The sequence below is a fragment of the Ornithorhynchus anatinus genome, chromosome 1 (genome assembly GCF_004115215.2).
Source record: "Ornithorhynchus anatinus isolate Pmale09 chromosome 1, mOrnAna1.pri.v4, whole genome shotgun sequence".
Lineage (NCBI taxonomy): Eukaryota > Metazoa > Chordata > Mammalia > Monotremata > Ornithorhynchidae > Ornithorhynchus > Ornithorhynchus anatinus.
In genome coordinates, this window is record NC_041728.1 from 69,485,887 (window position 1) to 69,513,427 (window position 27,541).

At 43.5% G+C, this 27,541-nt stretch overlaps 1 protein-coding gene across 3 annotated transcripts in view; it reads left to right on the forward strand.

The window, feature by feature from the left end:
- The window catches only part of BIRC6 (baculoviral IAP repeat containing 6), a 295,572-nt gene that overhangs the window by 75,173 nt on the left and 192,858 nt on the right, over positions 1–27,541 (forward strand). Inside the window, exons 11-26 of one of the 3 annotated variants that reach the window (XM_029060209.2) lie at positions 1,824–1,973; positions 2,543–2,768; positions 4,493–4,653; positions 5,468–5,599; positions 8,286–8,417; positions 9,607–9,785; positions 13,178–13,311; positions 14,642–14,803; positions 14,924–15,055; positions 16,114–16,211; positions 17,509–17,656; positions 19,814–19,947; positions 21,791–21,937; positions 22,709–22,896; positions 23,830–24,144; positions 25,260–25,359. In XM_029060209.2, the coding sequence (XP_028916042.1) occupies positions 1,824–1,973; positions 2,543–2,768; positions 4,493–4,653; positions 5,468–5,599; positions 8,286–8,417; positions 9,607–9,785; positions 13,178–13,311; positions 14,642–14,803; positions 14,924–15,055; positions 16,114–16,211; positions 17,509–17,656; positions 19,814–19,947; positions 21,791–21,937; positions 22,709–22,896; positions 23,830–24,144; positions 25,260–25,359 (2,538 nt within the window). The remainder of the gene's footprint in view (positions 1–1,823; positions 1,974–2,542; positions 2,769–4,492; positions 4,654–5,467; positions 5,600–8,285; positions 8,418–9,606; positions 9,786–13,177; positions 13,312–14,641; positions 14,804–14,923; positions 15,056–16,113; positions 16,212–17,508; positions 17,657–19,813; positions 19,948–21,790; positions 21,938–22,708; positions 22,897–23,829; positions 24,145–25,259; positions 25,360–27,541) is intronic. The other 2 variants (XM_029060223.2, XM_029060216.2) reach the window with 2 other exon arrangements.

Below are 27,541 nucleotides of genomic sequence, written 5' to 3' on the forward strand. Positions count from 1 at the left end.
GAGAGGTAGATTTGGGAATCATCCACTAAAGATAGTTTCTGAACCCGCGGGAGTGAATGAGTCCTCCAAGAGAGTGAGTGTAGATGGAGAATAGAAGGGGACCCAGAACCGAGCCCTGAATTCTGCCAGCGGCTCTCTATGTGTCGTGCAGCTGCGGGAAGGAGGCGTGCTGTGGGTCGGTGGTACGAGTTCAGCAGAGGGATAGGGCAGCGAGAGGGTCGAATTCAGTGGAGAAGGCAGAGTCGAGGGCATGGACTTCAGTATCGAGAGAGGGAAGGTTGAGAATAAAGACCAAAAGGGGCACGGTGACTTTGGAGAATCGGAAGGGGGCCGAGAGACGAGAGGTCTCTGGGGGGCAACGGGACAGTGTTTTGAGAAGGGGGGATGTGTGGGAGAGAAGGTAAGTGAGAAGGCTGTATACTTGCGAGTTGGTGAGGAGTAAGTGACTAGATGGTGAGATTGAGCGTGTGTCTAAGTTGGTTGAGTGGTTGAGTTGGAGTGGAGGAGGATGTTGAAGAGTGAGAGGAAACAGGCAGTGGGAAGGTCTTCAGGAGCAACCACGTGGATATTGAGGTCCCAGAGGATCAACCTAGGGAAGGAGGAATAGAGAAGAAAATTTGGAGTTGGCACCTGGAGGGCAGTAAGTGACTGTGACTAGTAACTGGAATGGGTGGTAGAGGCAGGTGATGTGGCTGCTTAGAGAAGCAGCGTGGCTCAGTGGAAAGAGCCCGGGCTTGGGAGTCAGAGTTCATGGGTTCGAATGCCGGCTCTGCCCCTTGTCAGCTGTGTTACTGTGGACAAGTCACTTCACTTCTCTGGGCCTCAGTTACCTCATCTGTAAAATGGGGATGAAGACCGTGAGCCTCGTGTGGGACAACCTGATTACCCTGTATCTACCCCAGCGCTTAGAACAATGCTCTACACATAGTAAGCGCTTAAATACCAACATTATTATTATTTTAGAGAAGCGGCGTGGCTCAGTGGAAAGAGCCCGGGCTTGGGAGTCAGAGGTCATCGGTTCAAATCTCGGCTCTGCCACTTGTCAGCTGTGTGACTGTGGGCAAGTCACTTCACTTCTCTGGGCCTCAGTTACCTCATCTGTAAAATGGGATTAAAACTGTGAGCCCCACGTGGTTCAACCTGATCACCCTGTATCTACCCCAGTGCTTAGAACAGTGCTCTGCACATAGTAAGCGCTTAAATACCAACGTTACATTATATTATTATGTGGGCATCAAAGGGAGGGAAGGAGAGGGATGGTGGAATGGTGCAAATGTGGCCTTGGGGAGTGAGGAGGACACTGACTCCTCCACCCCCATCCCAGTGAGTCTGGGGGAGTGGGAGATGATGAAACCCCTTCTAGAGAGAGCCGCAGGGGAGAGACCGTGCCATCTGGAGAGAAGGAGGTTTCAGTGAAGGTGTCCTTGCAGCAGCAACAGGTCAAGGATGAAGGGAAGCTTCCCAGTGATGAAGCAGGGGTTCTGCATTCTGCATAATTGACCCAGGCTGTGGCGGGAGGTGTGCGGGGCGACGGATGGGGGTGAGCTGGCGGGGGCCGACTTGAGCGGAGGAGGAAGGGGGCGGCTCTGGGAAAGGACAGAGAAGGGGTGATTAGAGAGGGGGGATTGAGGTGACATGTGAGGTCAGAGAGAGAGAGGTTTTAAAAGATAATTGTCCTTGACGGTAATAGCTTAATCTGCTGAAAGCACAAGAATGAAAGAGCGTTCCATGAAGCTTTAACACTTTTCAGTTTAGCCCTGAGGATTTTTGAAAGGGCACTTGAAGGCAGCCACTCCTGCTAACGGATTTTCACCATATGATAGGCGGAGAGCTTCATTTTCTCCAAATTGGCGGGACCTGCGATGACATCGACGAAGCTGATATTCTTGTGGATGGATCCCTGTCTAAAGGGGTTGAACAGTCGTCAGAAGGCCTCAAACCCATATCTAACCCTTCAAGCCCTGGAATTTCAGGTAAACTCTCGAAGTAAATGATCGTAACGATTCTCGAGATCGAATTGCGCTCGTGTGCTTGTGCCGTAGGAAAGCGTATTTTTTCACGTAGATATAATTATCTTACGTAGTAACCGACATCGCCCTGGTCTTAGACCGTCATTTTAAGTGTGATGTCTTTGTGACTGAACAGCCACGCAGGGGAGCGAGAGGGAAATACCTTCTATTAAAAAAATCATGCAGAATGATCGGGGAGGAGGTGTGACCATCGTTAGAGTAATTAAATTTGCGACGCTTTTAGTTAAAGGGATCCACAAAGCCCTGACGTAAAAATGGTGGTGTTCACTGAAATTGGGATTAAAAGTATCGAATCCACCTTCTAGACTGTGAGCTGTGAGCCTGTTGTTGGGTAGGGATTGTCTCTATTTGTTGCTGAATTGAACGTTCCAAGTGCTTAGTACAGTGCTCTGCACACGGTAAGTGCTCAGTAAGTACGATTGAATGAATGAATTCAAAATACTGAGCTTAAATGTCGCCGTGTCCCCTCCCCCCACCCCCCGTTTTTCCCGCGCTGCTTGTCGAACACTCAGGAGTCGATCTTTTGGTGGACCAGCCGTTCTCCCTGGAAACCCTGACGTCCTTAGTGGAGCTCACCCGCTTCGAGACCTTAACCCCCCGCTTCTCGGCTACCGTCCCGCCGTGCTGGGTGGAAGTCCAACAGGAACAACAGCAGCGGCGGCACCCCCAGCACCTGCACCAGCAACACCACGGGGACGCCGCCCAGCACACCCGGACATGGAAGCTGCAGACCGATGGGTAAAAACATTTCCTCAAGATGGCTAGTGTCAGGCCCCGCCGCGACCTGCTCGTACAGCATACGTAGGCAGGGGTTGATCCCCACTGACCTGAGAGAAACTCCTCCACCGTTTCTTTTCGATGAAGTATCGGTTCGAGTGGCGGCGTGCCTGCCTGTACCAATTTGAAGGGAACCGCAGCACGTGCAGGCGGAGGGCTGAGAGCCGTTCAGGAGGGTCCGGGGACTCTCTCTCTCCCTTCGGCAACCTGTCTGAATAACACTTAGCGTTTGCGTCCGGCATTCTAGTCCCGGATTAAGTGCCCGCAGCTCCCCCGTCGCATGCTGTGGCTGGAATAGCGTCTCTCCCTCGTAACTCTTCCGTTTCGGATCAGTGATCTCTTAAGCACACTGCTGGGGTTCTACCAATCCTGTTGTGTCATACTCTCCCGAGTGCTTAGTACAGTGCTCTGCACACTGGAAGCGATCAATAAATATCGTTGATCGATGAACTGAGTGTTGTCTCTTCCTCGTAGTGTTCCATCCTGGATCACTGTTCAGGATTCTCTTGACTTAACAGCTGGGGTTCTCTCAACTATGTATGTACACAGTACTCCATATATGCATACTATAAATACTATCCATACACAATGCTATGTATATACTATATATAAATATATATACTCTATATAATACTATATATACTGTATTTACACTGTACTCTCAACTATGTGTGTATATATATAATAATGTTGGTGTTTGTTAAGCACTTACTATGTGCAGAGCACTGTTCTAAGCACTGGGGTAGATACAGGGTAATCAGGTTGTCCCATGTGAGGCTCACAGTCTTCATCCCCATTTTGCCGAGGAGGTAACTGAGGCCCAGAGAAGTGAAGTGACTTGCCCAGAGTCACACAGCTGACAAGTGGCAGAGCTGGGATTCGAACCCATGACCTCTGACTCCCAAGCCCGGGCTCTTTCCACTGAGCCACACTTATATATGTACACTGAAATTCATGTGTGTGTATGTGTGAGCTCTCACCGTGGACCATCAAGGATGCCCCATTTGGGAAGGCAGTTACCTGAGAGTATGGGATTAAGTGAAAGTTAAATATTGCTGCTAAATACTTGGCAACAATTACAGTTCTGTTTGTAACAAGGTAGGTAAAAAGGATTCAGTTATATCACTAGGGTATTGTAGTTCATTTTCAATATCAGATCATGGCTCAGTGGAAAGAGCCTGGGCTTCAGAGTCAGAGGTCATGGGTTCGACTCCCAGCTCTGCCACTTGTCAGCTGTGTGACTGTGGGCAAGTCACTTCACTTCTCTGGGCCTCAGTGACCTCATCTGTAAAATGGGGATTAACTGTGAGCCTCACATGGGACAACCTGATTACCCTGTATCTCCCCCAGCGCTTAGAACAGTGCTCTGCCCATAGTAAGCAGTTAACAAATACCAATATTATTATTATTATTATTAAACTCAAGAATCAGAAGTATTCTAGGTGATTAATAGTTAAAAGCTGGTAATGCTGTGTCTGGAAAACAGTGCATTGTGCTCGTTCTCAACCTAGGCTCCCGTAAACTACGCACGGGCAGAACTAGTCCCTTCCGCTCCAGTTCTCCCTTCCCCAGCAAATGAATAAAAATTGATAGATATAGTAATGCGTTAATGTTAGTTTTATCTATAGATGGAAATTTTAAGTAGCGGAGTGTGTATTCATTTTCTTTTTATCCTTGTTTGGCAGCAACAGCTGGGATGAACATGTGTTTGAGTTGGTTTTGCCTAAAGCCTGTATGGTCGGGCACGTCGACTTCAAATTTGTTTTGAATTCCAACATCACAAATATTCCACAGATACAAGTGACTCTACTGAAAAATAAAGCTCCAGGCCTAGGAAAAGTCAATGGTAAGAAGGAACACTTCGCTCTTTACAGATCTTACATTATCGTTCATATATCAGCAGTCTGTGTTTTCTTCGTGGACAATGTATGGATTCCTCTCTTCTCATTCCTTCCCATTAGGCTAGCTTTGGAATGGGGAGGGAGAGAAAGTTAGATGGAAATATATGGAAAACTTCAGTGATTTAGAATGTTCAGCAATGCAGGTTGTGTGCAGATTTGAACCTTGTTCCCGCTCCCTTTGAACTGAAATCAGATAGTTCTCTTTCTAAGTCAATTCCATCCATGAATTTAAGGTATAATATACTGGTTAGAGATTGTTACAGATAAGGGCCAAGCAATTATGTTTCTACTCTTAACAGTTAATTAAAAGGATTAGAGATAACTGTAGAATATTAGAATGACGGAGTACTAAAAGAACTAGAAACAACCTGGGTGATTCATATCTAAAAGAAGTTTTGGATCTTCAGAAGTGTGATTTTAAATTATAAACTACTCTGAATGCCCATGTTTGCATTCAGGATTGCCGTTAAGTATGTTTTGTTCCAAAGTGCAAAAAAATTGGGTCAGGTGGAAGGTATTTTTTGAAATTATCATTAAATTATCATTAAATTAGCATTACATTGTGGTGAAATAGGCGGAGAAAAATTTGAACAGATTCAACCTTTTTGATTTGAATCCCAATTCACATTTTATATTATCTCTGACTAAAAGCACAGAAGGGATTAATTTTGAATGAAGTTTTGCAGAAATGTAAAAATATACTTCTGTTATCTGGGGCATTTAAATAAAATTAAAACTGCTCATGGTTTTATCCTCTAGAAGCAGCTGTAGATAGACAGATTACATTTCCTCTGTCTCCAGCCCTTAATATTGAAGTGGAACAAAATGGGAAGCCAGTTCTTGTTGATTTTAATGAAGAGATGCAGAACATGGATGTAGAAGAATCGCAGTGTAAGTTAAATGATTGAGTTGTTTCATTTAGTGGTAAAATGAAGACATCAGGAATGGAACGTGTACCAGAAAACCTCATTTTCCTATGTATCAGAAATGGTGTGGCCCTCATCTATACATATAATTGCCACATTTTCTTGAAAAATTTTTGTAGCATTCAAATACTTGGGGCTACTTGGCAGGCCATTTAAGAATTAAGTACAGCAGTAAGAAGAAGAGGAGAAAAAGAGGAAAGGAAAAGAGAAAGGTAAGGGGACACTTAAGACTGTATCTCTTACTTTTGTGTCACCCTCTCAAGTCCTGCATTCAAAAAGACAGTCAGTGAATTATCTTCTCTCCTCATTCCGACTAACCCCTGCTGTGTTGTCTGTTTCTCAACCTTTTGCTGCTTAGTCCTCCAAGGATATCCCTGGTTATACTTACGTGGCACAAAAAATAAGCTTATTTACTCTTCAAAAGTCAGGGTCGGTCAATTATGTGAGTAAATAAATGCGGCTATTCATCACTGGGGTGAAGTTAATGTCCCTACCCTTATACTTTAGAGGTGTTTTATTTCACTTTTGACGATACAAGCATCCCTTTGGCTACAGTGACTCAGCGACGTTTATCAAGTGCTTACATTGTACGTAGAGTTGGTAGATGGGATCCCGGCCCACGAGGAACTTACCGTCTACAGAGGGAGACAGTATTAAAATAAATTACAGATAGGGGAAATAGAGTATAAAAAAGACTGATAGAAATTGTGGTATTTGTTACTTGCTTACATTATGTCAAGCAATTTTCTAACTCCTGGGATAGATTCAAGCTAATGAGATTGGACGCAGTCCCTGCCCCTTATGGTGGGGTCTCACAATCTAAGTGTCAGACATTGACTCGCCATTTTACATTTGAGGAACTGAACCACAGAGAACTAAAGCGACTTGCCCAATGTCACACCGCAAAGTGGCGGGGCTGGGATTAGAACCCAGGCCCTAGGTCATACGGCTTCTGACGTGTGGTGTGGTGCATAGCCAACACCGAGTGAGGGCTCATAGGGGAAATCAGGGCCTAGTCAAGGAAGACCTCTTGGAGGAGATGTAAATTTCGAGGGTTCTGAAGGCAGGGAGATTGGTGGTCTGTCGTATGTAAAGAGGGAGGAAACTCCAGGTCCAAAGGGGGATGCGGGCAAAGGGTCAGTGGCGAAATAGTCAAGATTGAGGTAAAGAGAGTAGGTTGGTGTTAGAGAAATGGAGCCTGTGGGTAGGTCACAGTAGATGAGTGAGGTAAGCTACGTGGGAGAGAGCCGTTGAGTGCCTTAAAGCCAATGGAATGGAGGTTCTGTTTGAGTTGGAGGTGGATTGGCAACGATTGGATTTACATTTTTCAGTTTGTCATGGATTTAAGTGCTTGCTGGGTTCCAACGTGTGATCAGACGTAAACTCCCATTTTTTTGCACATGGAGAAGTGACCTACCCTGGGGAGGTCACACAGTGGAGCACCGTTGGTGCTGTCTCAGTTCTGCTCTTGTTCTGCTAGGTCTGGCACCACTTGGGACTTCTTGGGTCAGTCAGTCGCTTGGAGGGAACACACCCATCGACTCTCGTGTATTGCATTCTCCCAAGAACATAGTACAGTGCTCTGTCCACAGTACCTTCTCAAGAAATGCCAACGATGTTGAAGATATCTAAGCAATCACATTTAAATCCTGTTGAACACCAGTTTTCATTTCTATTGGCTATCTGGTACTAAAAAGGATGATCGCTGGAGCTCCGTCACCAGGATATGATCATTTTTGATCGATATGCTTTGTAACTGATTTATTCCAGTAACAGTTCTTAAGCATAGCAGTAGAATTTCATTACCTGCAGTTGTCTTAACATTTTTCTAAGCCCCATTTAAATAAAGTTCCATTACCGGTGAGAATCTGAAACCCTTTCAGAGCCTCTTTCTGTTAGCGTGTTCAAATGCGTTAATGGTTATGCGTGTAGTGTGTACGTTTCATAGTTAAGATTCAGTTTAATCTGAAATGTATTTGTTGTTTGCCTAGATTGATGAAAGTTTAGCAATGTATGACAAGTGAAAACTAGGCATTCTAATTTTACCCTGGGTAAATCACTCGGTGTTTTGCAACTGTCTCATTTGCTATGGCCAACAATTGTTGAAGACTTCTTTAGAAAATTTAAACTGTGCAAATTATATATGAGTGGGAACCAACTTTCTGGAAGAAGGGCACCCTCAGACAAGTGAAGTTACTGCCTTGGCATGCTGTGTATCCATTGGTAGCTTTCTGTAGTATTTTGCTGTGAAATTATTTATATCAACTTATTTTTCCTTTTATGGTATTTAAGCCCTTACTGTGTGCCAGGCCCTGTATTAAGTGCTGGGGTAGGGAATAATTATGGTATTTGTGAAGTGCTTACTATGTCCCAGCCCCTGTAGGTTGGACACAGTCCCTGACCCACGTGGAGCTCACAGTTTTAATCCCCATTTTACAGATGAGGGAACTGAGGCCTACAGAAGCGAACTGACCTGCCCAAGATCAAACAGCAGACAAGTGGTGGAGCCAGGATTAGAACTCCGGTCTTTCTGACCCCCAGGCCCCTGCTCTATCCATTAGACCATGCTGCTTCTCCAATTTAATTCCTTAGGAAACCTTTTATTATTTGCAAAGTACTTAAAAATGAAAACCATTTTTTTCCACTTCCAGGTCTTAGATTGTGCCCATTTTTAGAAGACCATAAAGAAGATATCTTATGTGGTCCAGTATGGCTGGCTAGTGGCCTTGATCTATCAGGACATGCTGGGATGTTGACATTAACGAGCCCTAAACTTGTTAAAGGTAAATGAGTATGTCTGGCAAAGAATGGGGAAACCAAGATCTCGTTCAGAGTCTTTCAGTTTACTTCTGATTTTGCTGTGCATGTAACTTGTGGACAGTCATCACCTCTCTAGGCATAGTTCTGTGTGAAAATGGATGTGATAATTACAGACCTAGCTGGCTGAGCTGGTGAGCTAACTAATTCATGGTTGTGAAAGTGCTTAAAAACACCACTACTGGGAAACTGAACATTTTGTAGGGACCATAAACCAGAAGCATGTTAAGTCATATTTTCACCAGCTTTTCTGTCAGTGATTTTGTGTTATGTGTTTCTCATCAGGATGTTGCTGGTTTTTGCCTGTCACTTCAGCCAGAGATAGCCCATGTGCAGTTGTTTTATAGTAATAATAATAATAATGTTGGTATTTGTTAAGCGCTTACTATGTGCCGAGCACTGTTCTAAGCGCTGGGGTAGACATAGGGGAATCAGGTTTAGTGCCATTGTTCTTGTCTGTCCGTCTCCCCCGATTAGACTGTAAGCCCGTCAAACGGCAGGGACTGTCTCTATCTGTTGCCGACTTGTTCATCCCAAGCGCTTAGTACAGTGCTCTGCACATAGTAAGCGCTGAATAAATACTATTGAATGAATGAAAGGTTGTCCCACGTGGGGCTCACAGTCTTAATCCCCATTTTACAGATGAGGGAACTGAGGCACAGAGAAGTTAAGTGACTTGCCCACAGTCACACAGCCGACAAGTGGCAGAGCTGGGATTCGAACTCATGAGCCCTGACTCCAAAGCCCATGCTCTTTCCACTGAGCCACGCTGCTTCTCCATCAAGTAGTTACTTGATGTAAGGCTCAAGTAGTTCTCCATCAAGTAGTTCTCCATCAAGTAGTTCTCCATCAAGTAGTTACTTGATGTAAGGCTCCCTACAAATGTGGGTGCCATGTGGTGAGTTCTGCCAAACCCCTCATTTTCCAACCCTTTCTTACTCCACAGAGGCGCTTTCACTTTCTGTTCAGTCAAGTTGGAAAACCTTCATTGTGTTTTGTGAAATTGTCTGTTACTTTGAAACCGGATCGACTGAGTCCTCCCCCAGAATTTGGAAAGTGAAAGCATTGGAATGCTCTCTTGGGCTTTTAGGCCCAAAATAAGTTTACATTTAGTAAACTGCAAAAATGATTGCCTCCTACTTTTTTTCCCCCTAGGAATGGCAGGAGGCAAATACCGTTCGTTTTTAATCCATGTCAAAGCCATGAATGAGAGAGGAGCAGAAGATATCTGTAATGGTGGCATCCGTCCTGTCGTTAGAATTCCATCTCTGAAACCGCAGAGTAGCAAGGGACATTCTCTGGCTTCATTACTGGCAAAAGTTGCAGCAGGAAAGGTATGGAAAACATTCATTTATTAAGAATGTCAAAACACAACTATGTCTGTCAATCAAAAGATCCTTAGGCCTCATTGTTTCTCAGAATCTGCCGCCTTCTGTGATTTTGGGTCATGGGCTTCCATCTTCGTCCTTTAGTTTTTGGATATAAACCGTGAATGATATAAACCACTGATCTACACTGGGAAACAGCTAGGGAGTTATGACATATTAGAAGAGAGGTTTGACCTTTGGGAGAGAGATTTGCTATGTTAATACAGTTTAGTTGAATAGACATCAAATAGACATCTTTTATATGTTATTTGTTAAGTGCTTACGATGTGCCAGGTACGTTCTTATTCCCCATTTTACAAATGAGTTAATTGAGGCACAGAGAAGTTAAGTAACTCGCTCTAGGTCACACAGCAAGACAAGTGGCAGAGCTGGGATTAGAACCCAGGTCCTCTGGACTCCCAGGCCCATGCTCTTTGCCCAAAGGGACGCTGCCTCCCTGCTTTGTGTTTTGAAACTATCCCTTCTGGCTTTTTATCAGTGCTATTTATTGAATTCTCACTATATGCACAACACTTCAGTGCTTGAGAGAGCGGGATAGAGTAGCTGTGATCCTCACCCTCAAGGAACTTATGATCTAGAATGGGGAGACAGACACTATAAATAAGACGGACACTGTAAATAACCAAATTACATATGGCTAGGAAGGTGAAATGAAAGTGGCTAAACCGAGAACTACTAGTATAGTACGCACTTACTGTGTACTTACTTTTTTATTCATATTAATGTCTGTCTCCCCCTCTAGACTATAAACGTGTTATGGGCAGGGAACATGTCTGCTTATTCTGTTTTATTGTACTCTCCCAAGCGCTTAGTACAGTGTTCTGCACACTGTAAGTGCTCATTGAATTGATTTTAGAGCATCTGTAGTAAGCGCTGGGAGAGAATACACAGATGGGGGAGGGCTCGGAGACAGACCCAGCAGGAATGAAGAAACATTAAAGCACAGCACAGGCAGATACACAAAGTAAAAGCGAGATCAGCAGGGAGCTGTGGCTAGAGGAGCAGAATTTTCCAGCTGTTCGGGGGGCTCAGGCTTCGGGGCAACTCCGCAACCACCAGTCTTTCCGGGGTTTGTGGAGGCCTCATGCTATGGGGGAGTATGGAAACAGCTTTTTTCCCTCAGCTCGCTAAGCCCAGAGACTACCCAGGAGCAGGGACCCTCGGGGAGTGCTCAAGTAATAGGGTGTGTAGATTGATATGTTCCAGAGATTTGAAGGTGTTGGTTACACGGTCAAAGGAAGCCTCAGACAGTTCTGTAGCCCAGCTGAAGATCCAGCACTCAGTCGTCGAGATGGACCAGCATGCCTGTTCGTTGAAGCAGTAACACCATAAGGAATGAGAGACAAGAAAGCAAAAGGGAAAAACAGCACTAGGTGCTGTAAACATTAAGCTTGACGAAGAAAGGAGAATCTTTGTGGATACTCCATTGGGCGTCTTCAACCATACACATGCTCGTAGTTGAACCGTGGGTAGTGTCTTTGAATACGAAGGACAGTCAGCCAATCGGTGGTATGTATCGAGGACTTACAGTGTGCAGAGCACTCTCCTAAGTACTTGGGAGAGTACGGTACAATAAAGTTGGTAGTGCTCAATCGTTACAAGTGATCTATTGATCGGCTTCATCCCTGCCCTCAAGGAGTTTGCCATATAGCCTACAATCAACTATGCAGGCAGGTGATTGTGAGTACTTAAGCGTGTGATTGACGTAGAAGTGCTGATGTGGAGGGAGAGTAGAGGAGAAATTAATTGGGGAAGGCCTCCTGGAGGAGATGAGATGTCAATAGGACTTTGATTAGAGGGAGAGCCGTGGTCCATCAGGTGTGAATTCTAGACAGAAGGGAGGACGAGAGCAAGGTGGTGGAGTAGTATGGAAGAGAGCTAGGCAGTGAGGAACAAAGCTGGTAAATTAAGTTGTCATGGGAGAAGAGTGGATAAGTAGAGGGGAGAGACTTTACCCAATTTTTATTTACAAATTTCTCGTACAATGGGAGGTGTACAAGATGGGACGTTATAGCTGTATTTCTCCTGTAAAGCATGAACAGGGTGGGGAGTAGCTTCATTTTTTAGTCTAAGTAATTTGTGAGTTATGATTCACTATGTGCCGGGCACTGTACTAAATTCTGGAGGAGATTCAAGCTAATCAGATTGGATACAGTCCATGTCTCATATGGAACTCACAGTCTTAATCCCCATTTTACAGATGAGGAAATGAGGCAGCACAGAGAAGCTGTTGTGGTTTTTTTTTATGGTATTTGCTAAACACTTACTATGGTCAAGGTACTGTTCTAAAAGCTGGGGTAAATACAAGGTAATCAGGTTGGTTACAGTTCATGTCCCACATAGGGCTCGCAGTTTTAGTCCCCATTTTACAGATGAGGAAACTGAAACAAAGAGAAGTGAAGTGATTTGCCCAAGGTCAGACCGACAAGGTTAGAGCCGGGATTAGAACCCAGGTCCTTCTGACTCCCGAGCCCATGCTCTTTCCAATAGGCCACACTGCTTTTCGTATTACCTCTGTTAGTCCTCATAGAATGGACTTATTTTCATACACATTGTAAAAACCCTTTGGAATTTAAAGCGGCCTGTTTTTTAAACTCACACAACTCTTTGAGAATTTCCTCAGAATTATAAAGATTTGGAACCCGGAAAACCGCAGTTTAAAGAAGTCTATAAAGAGTATCGTGTTACTAGGCCAGACATTTTTAAAAATCAAGACTTGCTCTGGTCCACTCCAGGTGTCATGATGTAGTTACGTAACGATGCCATATGTTGTCAACCAACCCGGACTCTGGAACTGCTGGCCCGGGTCCGTATTCCGGTGTCCCATTTCTGAGTGAACGGTGGGATCCCGGGAAGTTCTCCGAACCAACCCCTCCCCTAGAAAAGGGACCGTTGGTGGCCCCACAGCTGCAGCAGTAGGATTCAGTTGGGAAGGTCACTGACAATAATTGGCATTCCGTTTTGCATCCTGCGGCTCCCAGCTGGGATTTTCTTATTTTTAGCAACCGGATGAGAAGGGGGCGATGTCCTAAGTAAAGAGGCGTTTCACTCCGAGTCAGAATGTTTGTAATAACCTACTTTTAACCCAGCAAATGTGCTTTAAAAGCAAGTACTTCACGAACTTTTTTGGAACACTCAAGGGAACCACAATTTTGTTCCTAATAGCCACCGTGTAATGCAGTTCCGTAAGTGAATAAAAATAATGAAATTTATTTTTGTAGGGAATATGTTGGGTATATTTTTAACACGCACATGGTTTCTCCTGTCTTCGTCGATGCACGAAGCTAACAATCAGGAAATCTTTATCGACGATATTTGTATTTCTTTTGAATAATAAGGAAAAGTCATCTACAAGTAAAAGTGAAACCAGTAGTTCTTCCCGAAAATCCGAAAATCTCCGCGGCTGTGATTTACTTCAAGAAGTTTCGGTTACGATTCGGAGATTCAAGAAAACGTCAATTTCTAAGGAACGGTAAGTTTTAATGGCCTTTACATCTGAGGAATTGAAAAGATGTAAACATTCTTTATCCTTTTCATGAAATGATACTGTATCCCGTGTTAGCAGCTGTACTTACTCCGTTTCAGTCAACAGAGTATTATTAGCGGTATTGGTGGTATTTATTGAGCACTTATTCTGGGCTGAGTACTAAATCCTAAGCGATCGGGTGGGTAAACTAGAGCAAGTGAACCCAGTCTCTGCTCTCAAAGGTCTTACAGTCTAGTCGGGGAAGACCATCATTAAAATAAATTACGGGTAGGGAAAGCAACTGAATGGAAGGATATGCATTTATGTACTGTGTGGTGAGGACCTGTGTGGGACGAGCGCATGGGTAAGGCAGTAGGGAGAGAAAATAGGGTGAGAGCTTAGTTGGGAGATACTATTTTAGTAGGGTTGTGCAGTTGGGAATAATGGTGGTCTGTTGGATATGAAGGAGGAGAAAATTCTAGGCAGGAGAGAGAGGGTGAGCGAGGGAGAGAGACGAGTGTGAGGTAGAGTGAGTAGCTTGGTGTTAAAGGAGTGAAGTCAGTAGGCTGGGTTGTAGTGAGAGAGGATACGGATTAGTAGGGGGAGATTGATGATGGAGTGCTTTGAATCTGCAGAGGTGTTTTTGCTTGATGAAGAGATGGATGGGGGCACCTTTGGAGGTCGTTGAGTCGGGAGATGTGCACAAGATGATTTTTTAAGAGAAATGGTTTGGGCAGCAGAGTGAAGTTCTGCCCGGAGAGGGGAGAGAGAGGAGTCAGGGAGGTCAGCGAGGAGATGAATGCAGTAGTCAAGATGAGATGTGACAAGTCCATGGAGCAGTGTGGAATCAATTAATGAATCAGTCGTATTTATTGAAGGCTTACTTTATGCGGACCACTGTGCCAGGTTTTTGGAAGGCTTCGGTGCAGTAGAGTTGGTAGACTGCTTCCCGCCCACAAGGAGCTTTCAATCTAGAGTGAGCGATACACATTCAAATAAATTGCATAAAGGGGGGAATTCTCAATTTGTAGTTCTCAAAACACCATCCATGTTTTCCATATTATGTGGCATTTAAAGTCCTATACGTCTGTCATGTTTTAAATCTTTATTCTGAAATAGTTTAAAAGTTTAATTTTTTTTTAAAACTAGGCTTTCAATATTTGAACTCAAAAATGTTCCTTAAGGGAATTAATTTTTCAGACATTTTCAAACCATTGATTTACATTACGGATGATTTTAAATGAAACCCTACCAACATTTGCCTGGCCCCTGTTCATTTTTTTTGGTAGCAGATTCCATTTCAGTGGCTGAACTTCCAACATTTTCCATTCCCTAGAGTTCAGCGTTGTGCCATGTTGCAGTTTTCAGAGTTCCACGAGAAGCTTCTTAACACACTGTGCAGAAAGGCGGATGATGGTCTGACTACCGAACACGCTCAGAGCCTTGTGTTGGATACCTTGTGTTGGTTGGCTGGAGTACATTCCAATGGACCCGGAAGGTAGAAGGAAACTTTCGATTAAGTGCATATGTCTTCCCTTTCAGCTTCTAAAGTGGGAGACTGCCTTTCTGTTGGATCTTTCTGTTTGGCGGCTAAATTTGGGATGCTTATATTTTTCAGCTCGAAGGAAGGAAATGAGAGTTTGCTCTCCAGAACTCGTAAATGCCTCTCAGATATCGTACGGGTGTGCTTCTTTGAGGCGGGACGAAGCATAGCCCACAAATGTGCACGGTTTTTGGCGTTATGCATAAGGTTGGTTAGCTTTCTTTTAATTGGGAAGTTTCTGCTGGCGTATGCCCATTGGTTTTTGTTGGTAACTGATTCTGAGATTTTTTTCCCTTCCTTTATTAATTGTTTTAAAATGCACATTGAAGAAATGTCAAGATCATTATTGTCTATTTAGTCTACCGTGGGCAATTGACAGTTTGTCAAAACGCTTTTCAGAGTCCTCATAGGGACATTGGCGCTTAATGTAGTCTTTATGAAAATCTTGACTTGTTTGCAGAGATGTTGCCACGTGAAAAAGGAGGCCATATTGCTCATCTGAAAACCATAAAGTAGTCCCGTCCATTCTTTCCTGGGTTCATAAACTTCAAAAGGAGCCCACACCTCTTCACCTGATTGTAGTCGCCCAGTCGTTTGACATTTCTGTAGTACTTTGTTTGCAAAGTATCATATGATTTCCTTCCCTTGAGTCCCAGAATCCCAGAGAAGGGTTCTTTTGGAGGCCAGAGGCAAAACTGACACTCAGAAGAGGTTAGTGTAGGATTTGCCAACATTATTTGTTTTGAAGTACTCTGAAAACATGATGAGGGAGGGCTGTGTGGGCATCCTCTTGTTGCCCCACTCCATCTTGAGCCTGGGAGAGGGGTGAGGTGCTCATAAACCCCTCTTCTGCTCTTGTGGAAACTGTAGAACCCAAGAGGATCTGAGCTCGCCTTCCTACTGTGAGCTCGCCTTCCTATGTACTCCTTGCCATCCTTGAGGATTCAGTTAATCGTGGCGCCTAGAGTAGCCAGCACACGAATGAGAGGTCACACGGGCTGTGACCCCGTGGCTGGAACCACCCGGTTGACGGAATAGAAAATGGAGACTGTACAAGTATGTGCGCTTTAATGCCTAGAGAGCCACTGGGCCCCGTGCAGCCCCATTGTCTCCTAGCTGGGGGAGAAGGTTTTCCCAGGAGAGTGAGTCCCAGTTTTGAGGCCTTGACCTGGAAACCCAGCTTGACTAATGCAGGGAACAGCAGGAATGTGTATATTGCGTATCTGTGCCCTTTAACCCACCAATGTTGTCTTTTCTTTTGGCAGCAATGGAAAATGTGACCCAAATCAACAGGGATTTGGGTCTGTCCTGTTGAAGGCTCTGCTTGACAATATATCTTACTTACCTGCAGCTGCCACCGGCGGTATGGAAAAATAATCGTTTTGCAATTAAATGTTATCGTTTGATGTCTAGTATCTGGATGGAGATGACCTTAAACTGTCAGAAACTGGTGTTTTCAGATTCTCTCTCTTTTTTCCTTTCTTCCTGCCCTTCCTGGTAAACTCTTTGCCCATTAGCATTTCTCCAACAAGGCTGAAAAGGACTAGGAGAAAAATTCAGTTGGATCGATTTGGTGATTGTGGCCAAAAGACACCATGTGACTTGAACTCTGTCGCCTTCAGATGGTGGTGAAATTGGGGTGTGGCGGCTATGGAAGCTATGGCTCTCTATTTCCTCTTTACCTCACTTTAGGGATTTCTTTTCCGAGCCACACCCCATGGGGAAAATCCCCAAGAAAATAGCTGTAATTTTTGGGGAAAAATAGGGAGTTGGGGGGAGTCCCCGATCCACTCCTCCAAGTGGACTGCCTCTTTGGCAGATGGCTGTTCCGAAACAATAATCAGTCAGAGGTATCTTAGTTATCACCTACTGTGTAGAGAACACTTTATTGACTGCTTTGCAGAGTCCAATAAAGTAGACAGTGACCTCTGTCCTCAAGAAGCTTACTATCCAGTGGGGAGATAGAGACTCAAATTACTTCCAGGTAAAGGGGAACCACTGACAAGAAGAGGGAAGCTTTGACGACCACATTGGAAGTATGCTGGAATCATAAACTAAAAAGACTCTTTGCACTCCTGGTTGTTTTCATATATTTGTTGCTCCTATTCCTCAGTGACCAGGGGTCATGTATTCCTCTTACCCCAAGAATTTGAGCGGTTTGGAAAGCAAGCCAGCATAAAAAAGCTGAAATGCATGCTTCTCTCCTGTCCCGTATTTACTCTCGCTCAAAGATTTCACCTTCTTTGTTCTCATTTACCAGGGAAAGGATTTAAAATAGATCCCTAGAAGGAAAATTCTGGGAAAACTGATCACATCTGGGGAAAAACCACACATTTAGAAATGATACTTGAATCAACAAGGACCGTTGCAATTATTGCCTCACATTCATTTGAGAAATCATTGAGCCTCAGATTAACCCTCCTGTGCTCTCTTGTTCGCCACTTCTTTCCATTGGAAGTTCTAGTGATAAGTGGAGGAAACTTTTTGGTTACCCATTAAAAAGCATATTTAATGCTGGAGCCCTAAATTAGAGTTGAAGATTTTCTCTGGGCATGTTTGACTGTCAACAAATGCAGCCTTCTATCTTTAAATTGAAAATCAGTATCAAAGTAATGCTGTAGTGTGTTAACTCTAATATGCCACTTCCTTGTGTCTTTTAGGGTCTGTTTATTGGTATTTTGTCTTGCTGAACTATGTTAAAGATGAAGATTTGGCTGGGTGCAGTACGGCCTGTGCCTCTTTGCTCACTGCTGTTTCTAGGCAGCTGCAGGACAGGCTGACACCCATGGAAGCCTTACTTCAAACAAGGTACAGAACGGAAACAATTTACTTGAGTCTGACAAAGAAAGGTTGTTGCAGATATTCAAACTGATGCTGTTAGGTGTGCTTCAGCTTTTAAACTGGTTTGTTTTCTAGTGATTAACTGAAGATCAGTCAGTCAGTTGCATTTGAGAGCTTACCAAGCGCTCGGGAGAGTACAAAATAACAATCAACAGACACATTCCCTGCCCACAACGAGCTTACAGTCTCGTAAGCTAAGGAGGCAGCAGGGTCTAATTGAAAAAGTGACTCAGGAGAGCTGAGTTCTAACTCCACCACTTGGGGCTATGCCCATGGGCTTGCCTCTTAACCCACCCGGGTCTCAATGTCCTCCTCTGTAAAACGATGATAAAAAGTCTCCCACCTAGACCGTGAGTCCTGTGTGGGATGGAAACTGGATCCTGTTTTTACTTTCATTCATTCATTCGATTGTATTTATTGAGCACTTCCTGTGTGCGGAGCACTGTACTAAGCATTTGGAAAGTACAGTTCAGCCCCAGATAGAGACAGTCCCTACCCAGAAATGGGCTCAGTCTAGAAGGGGGGAGACAGATAACAAAACAAACAGAGAGGCATCGATAGCATCAAAATAGATAAATAGAATTATAGGTACAGTGCTTATACGTACACCTCAGTACTTAATGCTTGGCACATTGTAAGTGCTTAAGATTTTTTGTAATTTTATTCTGAATTCTACTTTTGGTTTTTCTTATGAGAAGTTTTATTTGGAGAATTTTGGTAGTGGTTTTCATTATATCAAAGAACTTGAAGAGGAACTTCTTTAAAGCCATCTTTTCCAGTACCCTGCCCCTGGACAAGTGAATGACTCAACCATTCAAGGCAGATAGTTGTTGTTTTTTTCCCTTGAACAGCATTTGACATTATCCCTAAGGTAATTCCACGATTTTCTCATCCAGAATAGCTGGTGAATCTTCTGATAAAAAGCTTTCAGATACCTATGTCATTCATGAACAACTACTTCTATCTTCTTTGGCTCTGGAGACCCACAGTTTTCCGTAAAAACACTTCATATGATTGAGGACTGTAATAAAAACATGCTTCTGACCCTTGAACTGGCCTGTCCTAACAACCCAATATCTTCAGTCTTGATTTTCCCATTTATTTAATTTTGTTGTGTTGTCTGAGCCCTCTCCTTTCAATTTCAAAATGGGATGACCAAAACTCCATATGGTATCTACTAAGGATTTGGCCAATCGACAATAAAGAAGAAGGATACCTTCCTAGGTCTTTCAAATATTACTCTGTTAATACATCCCAGAATAAGATAGGCTTTTTTAATGATGCCCCAGTACTGCTGATTTCATCCCGCTTTGCCGCTTTGATCAATCTGATTCCCTTGTCTGTGGTGCTTGAACACAGTTTGTGCTTTAGCATAAATGAATGAATTGATGATTATTGAAAACTCTCGTTTGTTTTTCACTTAGACATAGTGCTGTTGGTGGATTTTCCATTAGCAAAAAATGTGTTGGAATCATTTAATGAGTGGCTTGTGCCTCAACTTCCACTTGTTCGCTCTGGGGCAAAATGCTTTAATAAACAAATCTGAATTATGTACGAAATTGTCTTTAACTCATGATGGTTTTGCAGTTTTTAGGAAAGCCAAGCATACTTTACTTTTATTAATTGGAGTTATGGCTGATTTCTTAAACTCAGTTATTTTTAATGAAGAACTGCGAGTGAAAAAAGAAAGAGCTGTTAATGAGCTGGATATGAACACCGAGGAGAAGCGACTGTTTTCACATTTAGAGTAGAAATGTTTTTAGAATAAATTCCTTGGATTTCCTTTTCACACCAAATCACATTCATTGTTCAACACATATATTTGCTAACTTGGTTTCTTTAAAAAACAAAAACAAAACACAAATAACCAAACCTTGGTTCAAACCTAAAAATGAATTCAGAAGTGGCAGTGAAGACATCATTGTTTTTCATGCAAATAAAGAGTTACTTGTATCTTCTGAACTAATGTGCTTAGGAGACTCTCTGGAATATTTAATAGTAGTGACGACAGTATTTATGAAGCGGTGAAATACTGACGTGTCTCGGGTATTTTCCTTTTACTTGTTTCCTAGCCAAGCAGTTATTTGGAAGAGAACTTTTAAGGAGCGTGTGTTTACTTTTCAGGTATGGACTATACAGCTCTCCATTCGACCCCGTTCTGTTTGATTTGGAGATGAGCGGCTCCTCCTGTAAGAACGTGTACAACAGCAGCATTGGCGTCCAGTCAGATGAAATTGACTTTTCAGATGTTTTGTCAGGTATGACCACTTGCAGAAATGCATAAACAGTATTTGAACTGGCATGGTTTTACAGGCTACGTATGTTTTTTTGCCAACTGGTTTGTTTCCATCTTAGGTTTAAGCGGTAAACTGAAAACACATTCTTGCAGTCGTATTCAAGACAGGAGTTGATAGATTTCTATCACTATTTAATAATAACAAATACCACAATTATTAAGTGCTTACTATGTGCCAAGCACTGTGCTAAGAATTGGGGTGGATCCAAGCGACTTGAGTTGGACACAGGGGACTCACAGTCTCAATCCCCATTTTATAGATAAGGTAACTGAGGTACAGAGAAATAAAGCGGCTTGCCTAAGGTTATACAGACAAGTGGCTGAGTCAGGATTAGAACCCATGACCTTCTGACTCCCAGGCCTGTGCTCTATTTACTACCCCATGCTGCTTTACTATATCATTTACAAAGCCATTACAAACACTGTCTTTGAGATTTAGAGTCTTTGCAACTTGATGTTTTTATGGCATTCGTCCCTTTGGTTTTTGAATGTTTGGGGAGTTTCTGCATTTTTTTTTTTTGCTTTCTGTAGGTAATTTGTTCTCTGCTATTACATTGACTGCATGAGTGGTTTTCTAGTAGTTTAAAATAGAGTAATGGTTAAAGTCTTCATTTTTTCCTCTTTTGTAGTCATTGAGAACATTTTACATGTCCATAGGAAGCATAGCAAGGCTACATATTAAAGAATAAATGCTGCCCTTTCCCAATCCCAGCTCTTCCACTTGTCAGCTGTGTGACTGTGGCCAAGTCACTTAACTTCTCTGTGCCTCAGTTACCTCATCTGTAAAATGGGGATTAAGACTGTGCCTCACATGGGACTATCTGATTACCCTGTATCTACCCCAGCCAGCGCTTAGAACAGTGATCTACACAGAGTAAGCGCTTAACAAATACCGACATTATTATTATTGTTATTATCAAAGACCTATAAGTCCCACAGGTTAGATTATTAGCAATAATCTATGGTTTTTAACCTCCACTGAAAGATTACAAGTATTGGGTGTTTGCCCATTTTCCCTAACACAATATTTAAGTATTTTTGTTTCTGGTCTGATTTATTCTCTAGCAGTTCTTGCTACTGGTGATTAAAAAGTACATTGATTGGGAGCCCATTAAGGAACAGGATCCATGTCCAATTATGCTTGTATTTATTTGCTTATATTTATTGAGAGCTTACTGTGTGCAGAGCACTGTACTAAACACTTGGGAATGTAGTACAACAGTTACATTCCCTGCCCCCCAGTGGGGTTACAGTCTAGAGGGGGAGACAGACATTAATATAAGTAAATAAATTCCAGCTATGTGCATAAACTCTGTGGAGCTGGGAAGGGGGATGAATTCCCACCCAGATAGTCTTTCCCAGTGCCTTGTACAATGTTCTGCAAACAGTAAGTGCTTAAATAAAATGCAACTAACTACTAAAACACACCCTCACCAAAAATGGGAACTCTGGAACTATCGTATTCTCAAGGGGCCATCTAAATAATTGCCAATCAGATACAATAATAGTGAAAAGAACCTTCAGTTGGCTGTAATTTATATCGCACCTCAACCTACATATCTCACTTCATCTTGGGAATGAGTAGGTAGGTCAAATTGAGATTAAGCCCTCTGTCATCAGGTTTAGGTATGAGGGAGAGTTACTTGTTTTCCCCCTTACCCTCATTAGAGAGTCTTATATAGGGACCCTGCTCTGCTGCTCTGCTTCTCAAGTGGTCAGTACTGCTCTCGGCCTAGCTGGTGCCAATTTCTTTCTTTCTTTCTTTCTTTCTTTTTTTTTTAATTTCTCAAATTGTCCTGTTACAGGGAATGGAAAGGTTAGTAGTTGTGCTGCTGCTGAGGGGAGTTTTACTTCTCTCACTGGACTCCTCGAAGTTGAACCTCTGCACTTTACCTGTGTTTCAACTAGTGATGGGACCAGAATAGAAAGGGACGATGCAAGTACGTTTACTGGTATATACAACTTTTATTATCCCTATTTCAAACGGAGGTGCATGTGCGTTGTATGTAATTGTCGAAATCATTTATAATTTCCAGCCGGTGTAGCGGTGATACATTCAGAGATCTGTTTATTTTTCTGATTTTTTTTTCCAAATGAACAGCAGGTTGGATAGACTTGGTAAAAATGATAGCGATTGAGAACTTCCTTGCTTTTATCTGATTTGCATGTGGTTTTGCTTATGACAGTGGTAGAATTGAAACGTCAGTCTCACATAGGCATTTATAATTTGTATAACGCAACTGGGTGTGTCCCATTACTGAAAAATACAAGGTGTGTATGTGTTTATAATTGTTTGCACACACATATCTTTTAAAAAGGAACCTACTCTCTGTTAACTTGGCATTTAAATCTTCTGTACGTATTCTGAAAAGGTTTTTCTCATAAATAGCCATCTTTACAAGTATTTTTGACTATAAACCTTGAGCATCTTACAGAATAATGTGAGGGTTATATTAAATGAAAAGGGGCGTGCACATTTATGGTACAATGTGGCAGTAAAGTTTTATTTGTTTTGTTGACACTCTCTGCAAGTATTATTGTAGAATAAGGAGGCAGTGATCTGGCTGTGGCTGATGTTGCTAACGGTTGATGCTTTAACCGTACTGTGTTCGGGACTGTTCATCTGCTTTCATACAACACATTTTTACCTTCGAATGCCTTGCTCCAGTTTTCTTTCTTCATCCTGGTGTTCTTGTGTTTTGTATTTTTTTGTCTCATGCCAGTGAGTACCTTTGGGGTTACCCCTGCAGTAGGTGGCCTTTCATCTGGGACAGTTGGGGAAGCCTCGACAGCACTGAGTTCAGCAGCCCAGGTAGCTTTGCAGTCTCTCTCTCATGCAATGGCTTCAGCCGAGCAACAGCTCCAGGTGCTGCAAGAGAAACAGCAGCAGCTTTTGAAGCTTCAGCAACAGGTTGGAGGCTATTTGGCTATTTATTCATGCTGTCTCTAAACTTCAAAAGCTGAGAACGTGGTTGTGTACAGTTATCCATTTCTTTCATTGAGGAAAGTGGTGGGAAGGGGAACGATCTGAGCCGAACATCATTGTCCTCATCATCGCTAAGGTACTTCTCGAGCGCCTCTTTGGCAGAGCCCCGGGCGAGGCTTTGGGGGAGATTAGCGGAAGAATAAAGACGGAGGGCCGGCCTCGGGGTGAGTTTATAGTGGAAGGAGATGGGCGAAAAGAAAAATCCCACAAAAATGATCCTTCTGGAGCAGTGAATGGAGGCAAAATCTGGCCTAGCAGTAGTTCTTTGGCCTCAACAGGATGTTGTTTTGCAGGGAGTTCTCGTGGTGTTCCCCAGGGATACCTAGAACTGAAGAACGTCTCCTCTCTCTTAAACAGTGCCAGGATTGAGACCCAGAATAGCCTCTATTCTCACGGATAAGGAGACGCTCAAGTACAGGTTTCCTTCGGCTCATTTTCAAAGCAGTACCGAGCACAAGTAGCCCTTTGCATAATTCATATAGCCTCAGAATGCTGCGTAGGCAGGGAGTTGCAATTAGTAAGGCAGCTGTAATATTCCACCACGCTGCCGCTTCATGGCTCGGGATCCCCCTTCCCCTCCCATGCCTCCTCTCCCACAAATGGGAGCACCTCTGCTCTCACAGCAGTGCGAGTTTCCCTAGTTCATTGGAACCTAACCCTGTGAAACAAGACAGCCCAGTGCCGGGTGTTCCGTCCGTGAACTTTGATAGGGGGCCCTTGGCTCGTACCTCGCCTTCGTCGATTCCGATTGAAAAGGTGGGGGAGGGATGGCATTTCACAAAAGAAGTCGTGGCAGGTAGCCCCAGTGTGCCCGCAGGCGGGATCTGGCGGCCCACAGCGTCTCTCCCTCTTCCACAGAAAGCCAAGCTGGAAGCCAAGCTGCACCAGACCACCGCCGCCGCCGCTGCCTCATCCTCGGCAGTCGGGCCCGTTCACAACTCCGTCCCCCCCAACCCCGTGGCGGCCCCGGGCTTTTTCATTCACCCGTCCGACGTGATCCCGCCCACCCCCAAAACGACGCCCCTCTTCATGACCCCACCCCTGACTCCGCCCAACGAGGCCGTCTCCGTGGTTATCAATGCCGAACTTGCACAGCTGTTCCCAGGCTCGGTCATCGATCCCCCGGCGGTCAACCTTGCCGCACACAACAAGAACGCGAACAAGTCTAGAACGGTAATTGGCTGAGTTGGAGGAGAAATTGGTACGGGGGAGCGTTTTTGGAGAAGCTTGGCCTCAGGGCCTCTGTTGCCACCCACCCGTCTTTTTTTCGGCTGCTCGTAAAGTGAGTGCTTTTCAAGAGAGGGGAGCCGCACAAATGGACGCTTAATGAAATAGAAGACATATAAAATATTCTACATTTTTCCTCGGTGTTCCCTTTTGAAAACCTCCAGCATAGACGCAAGGTGGCCATATTTTAAAGTACGGCCTAATCGGGGAGGAGAGGACCATGTTTTTATGGTATTGAAGCACTTACTATGTGTCAAACACTGTTCTTAGCGCTAGGGTAGATACAAGTCAGGTTTAACACAGTCCCCGTCCCACATGGGGCTCACAGTAGGAAGGAGTACGGGAGAACTGAGGCTCCGAGCAGTTGTGACTTTCCCAAGGTCACACAGCAAGCACTTGACAGAGCCCGGATTAGAATCCAGGTCCTGTGATTCCCAGTGCTGTGCTCTTTCCGCTGGGCCATGCTGCTTCTCTTCGTTTCCTTGACTTTTTTATGCTCGAGTAAATGAATTTTTAAAATACCACCTGTAGCTTTCATACCCGTTTCAAGTCCAGGAAGTAGGTGGTAGCATATTTACATTTCCTTATAAAGGCCTGGCTTCTGCAAGGAGTAGTATCATTAAAAATGCCAGGATTTAGAAAGTGAAATAGCTCTATGATCTTTAACTTTTATATTTTTTTCTACAACTTCTGCGAGGAGCGTATGTTCCCGGGGCTGGCCAAACTGGGGCTTTTCACTTGCTGTGAGATTTGTGCACATTTGCCTTGTTTTTTTAATTCACTGCAGCGTGCCACTGCTCCAGCCCTGGGCCAGGGAAGGACCACGGCGCCTTACCCCATCCCTGCCTCCTCCCCAGATCTCGGCCGCTTCTCCCTCACTGCCACCGCCCATCGTTAAAGCCGTTTTAAAATCTGCCCCTCTTGGCCGTAGGACGTTTTTGGTTTGAGGTTCACGTGGCTTGATGGCCCCCGCCTCCAAGTGTATTCCATTTCTCTTCTGGAACAGATTATAGTTTCTTTGAATTCGATTTCTAATTTCATTTATTTTGTTCCCCCTTCAGAATCCACTCGGTTCTGGCCTTGCTCTTGCAATTTCTCACGCATCCCATTTCCTTCAGCCACCGCCTCACCAATCTATTATTATAGAGCGAATGCATTCAGGTAATACCAGATTTTCTCCTTCAAGAATTCAGCTTTTGTTTTGTAGATTCTTTTGTGATGAATAGTCTTTGTTTCATTCTTCATGTAATGTAAATGTACTTATTTTGTTTGATTTATCAAAATTTTGCTGGCGCTCAAAGTGCATGCTTACCATGTTGGGGGAAAAATTGCTACAGAGCATACTTGAAAAATCCCTGGAGGTGATTGATTTGATTTATGTATGGCTCTCACCCAGAGAACTACAGATGCCAGAAACTATAGATCTTTGTTGCAGCTGGTCTATCTTGAAGGAGCATGATATTTTTTAAAAAATGAAATTTTGGTTAAGCATTGAGGAAAGCTTACCAATAGAGTAGAACGTGGACTATTCTTGGAAACGGGATAGATTTTTTCAGTACGGTAATCAATTTGGTAACGAAAATAATAGCCAGGTGTCCTAGAGAAGTCGTATAGTTTGGAAATGGAAACTGGGTTTGGTTTCTCAGATTAAGCACTTGTAAAAGTTGGAGTGATTCTTTCACGGCACTTAAGAAATTACTTTTATAGTGTCTGTCAGGTCCCTTACTACCTGAAAGAGTTTATGGATATCAGTGTGAATAGGGACCATGGAGGGTCATTTGTTCTAGCCCAATCCCTGTAGAAAGATGAATGACATTCTATCCAGGCCCAGGTGGCTGCCTTTTTTTTTCCCCTTAAAATTCTCCAGGGATGGCAACCCCCACAACCTTCACTACTCCTCTTTTCCAGGGTTTTATTACTCTGAAAATGAAATTCTTCTGAACTCTCATCTTTTTTTAATATAATCCCATTTCCCTCTTTTTAATTCTATGTGGACTTGGAGAATTAACCATCCTTCATGCTCTTCATAAAAACCTTCACTCAAGGACAGTTAAGTCACTTTTTAACCACTTTTCCTCAGGCTAAACAACTGCCATTTCTTTCATCTTTCTCCGCAGAACCCATTTTCCCTCCATCAAACCAATTTCTGTTGTTCTTCAGCCTTCCTCCAGTTTTTCCATGTACCTGATAGAGTATTGTGGCAAAAATCGGCCACAGCAAACCCAAAAAAGACCAAGTGTACTAATGCAGAGTAAAGTAGAAAGGTTAATTATGGCTCACTGAATATTGTTCTTTTAATCCATCCAGTGCCTTATTGGGCTCTTAGATGACAACATTGCAGTCACAGTGGCAGTTAACAATAAATATCATTGATTGATTGATTACCTTCTTCTTCTGGGTAATCTCTGCTCCTGGGATTTGTGCCTCTCCTTGAATTATTTTCGTGCAAAGGAAACCTCTTCCCACCCACTACATCAGTGGGGCCTTCCTGGTTCCTAAGTGTGCTGCTCCTTACACTTTTTTTGATGCATTCCATATTGCCCACTACTTTTCCAGTTTATCAAGTTCAATTTGAACTTTATTCTGTTGTCCCAAAATGTTGGCAACCCAGGCAATTTAGTGTCTTGTCACAAAGGCAACAAGCGTCACATTCCTTGCCCACAAGACACTTGCATTCTAATAGGGGAGATGTAAAAGGGCTTATGAAATGAATAAAGTAAATAATAGAATGTGCAGTTGAGTAAATGTTTCTCCAGAAGTGCTGAGGATGAATTTATGTAGGAAAATGTGTCCTAGGGAGAGCTGCTGAGTAATAATAGCAGCATTTGTTAAGCACTTAGTATGTGCTAAGCACTGTTGTAAGTGCTGGGGGGGATACAAGGTAATCAAGTTGTCCCACATGGGGCTCACAGTCTTGATCTCTATTTTATAGATGAGATAACTGAGGCACAGAGAAATTAAGTGACTTGCCCACAGTCACCCAGCTGACAAGTGGGAGAGTTGGGATTAGAACTTATGACCTGACTCCCAAGCCCGTGCTCTTTCCACTGAGCCACACTGCTTCTCTTTGATTTGGAGTGCTTGGAAAGGCATATTGGAAGAGATGATCTTTCAGGAGTGCCTTAAATAGCTGTGGCCTTTTGGCCCTGAGACTTGTAATGTTAGTAATATGAGAGTCAAGACTAACTTTTAATTAATTAATTAATTACGACAGTTTCCAAGCCAGGGGAACAGTGTGAGCTAGGGGCCAGAGACAGGAGAGTTGAGCGATGAACAGCTAGGGTAGCTTAGGAGAAACGGAGAGAGTGGAGCCATGTAAGATGGCATGAGTTGGTGGAAATCT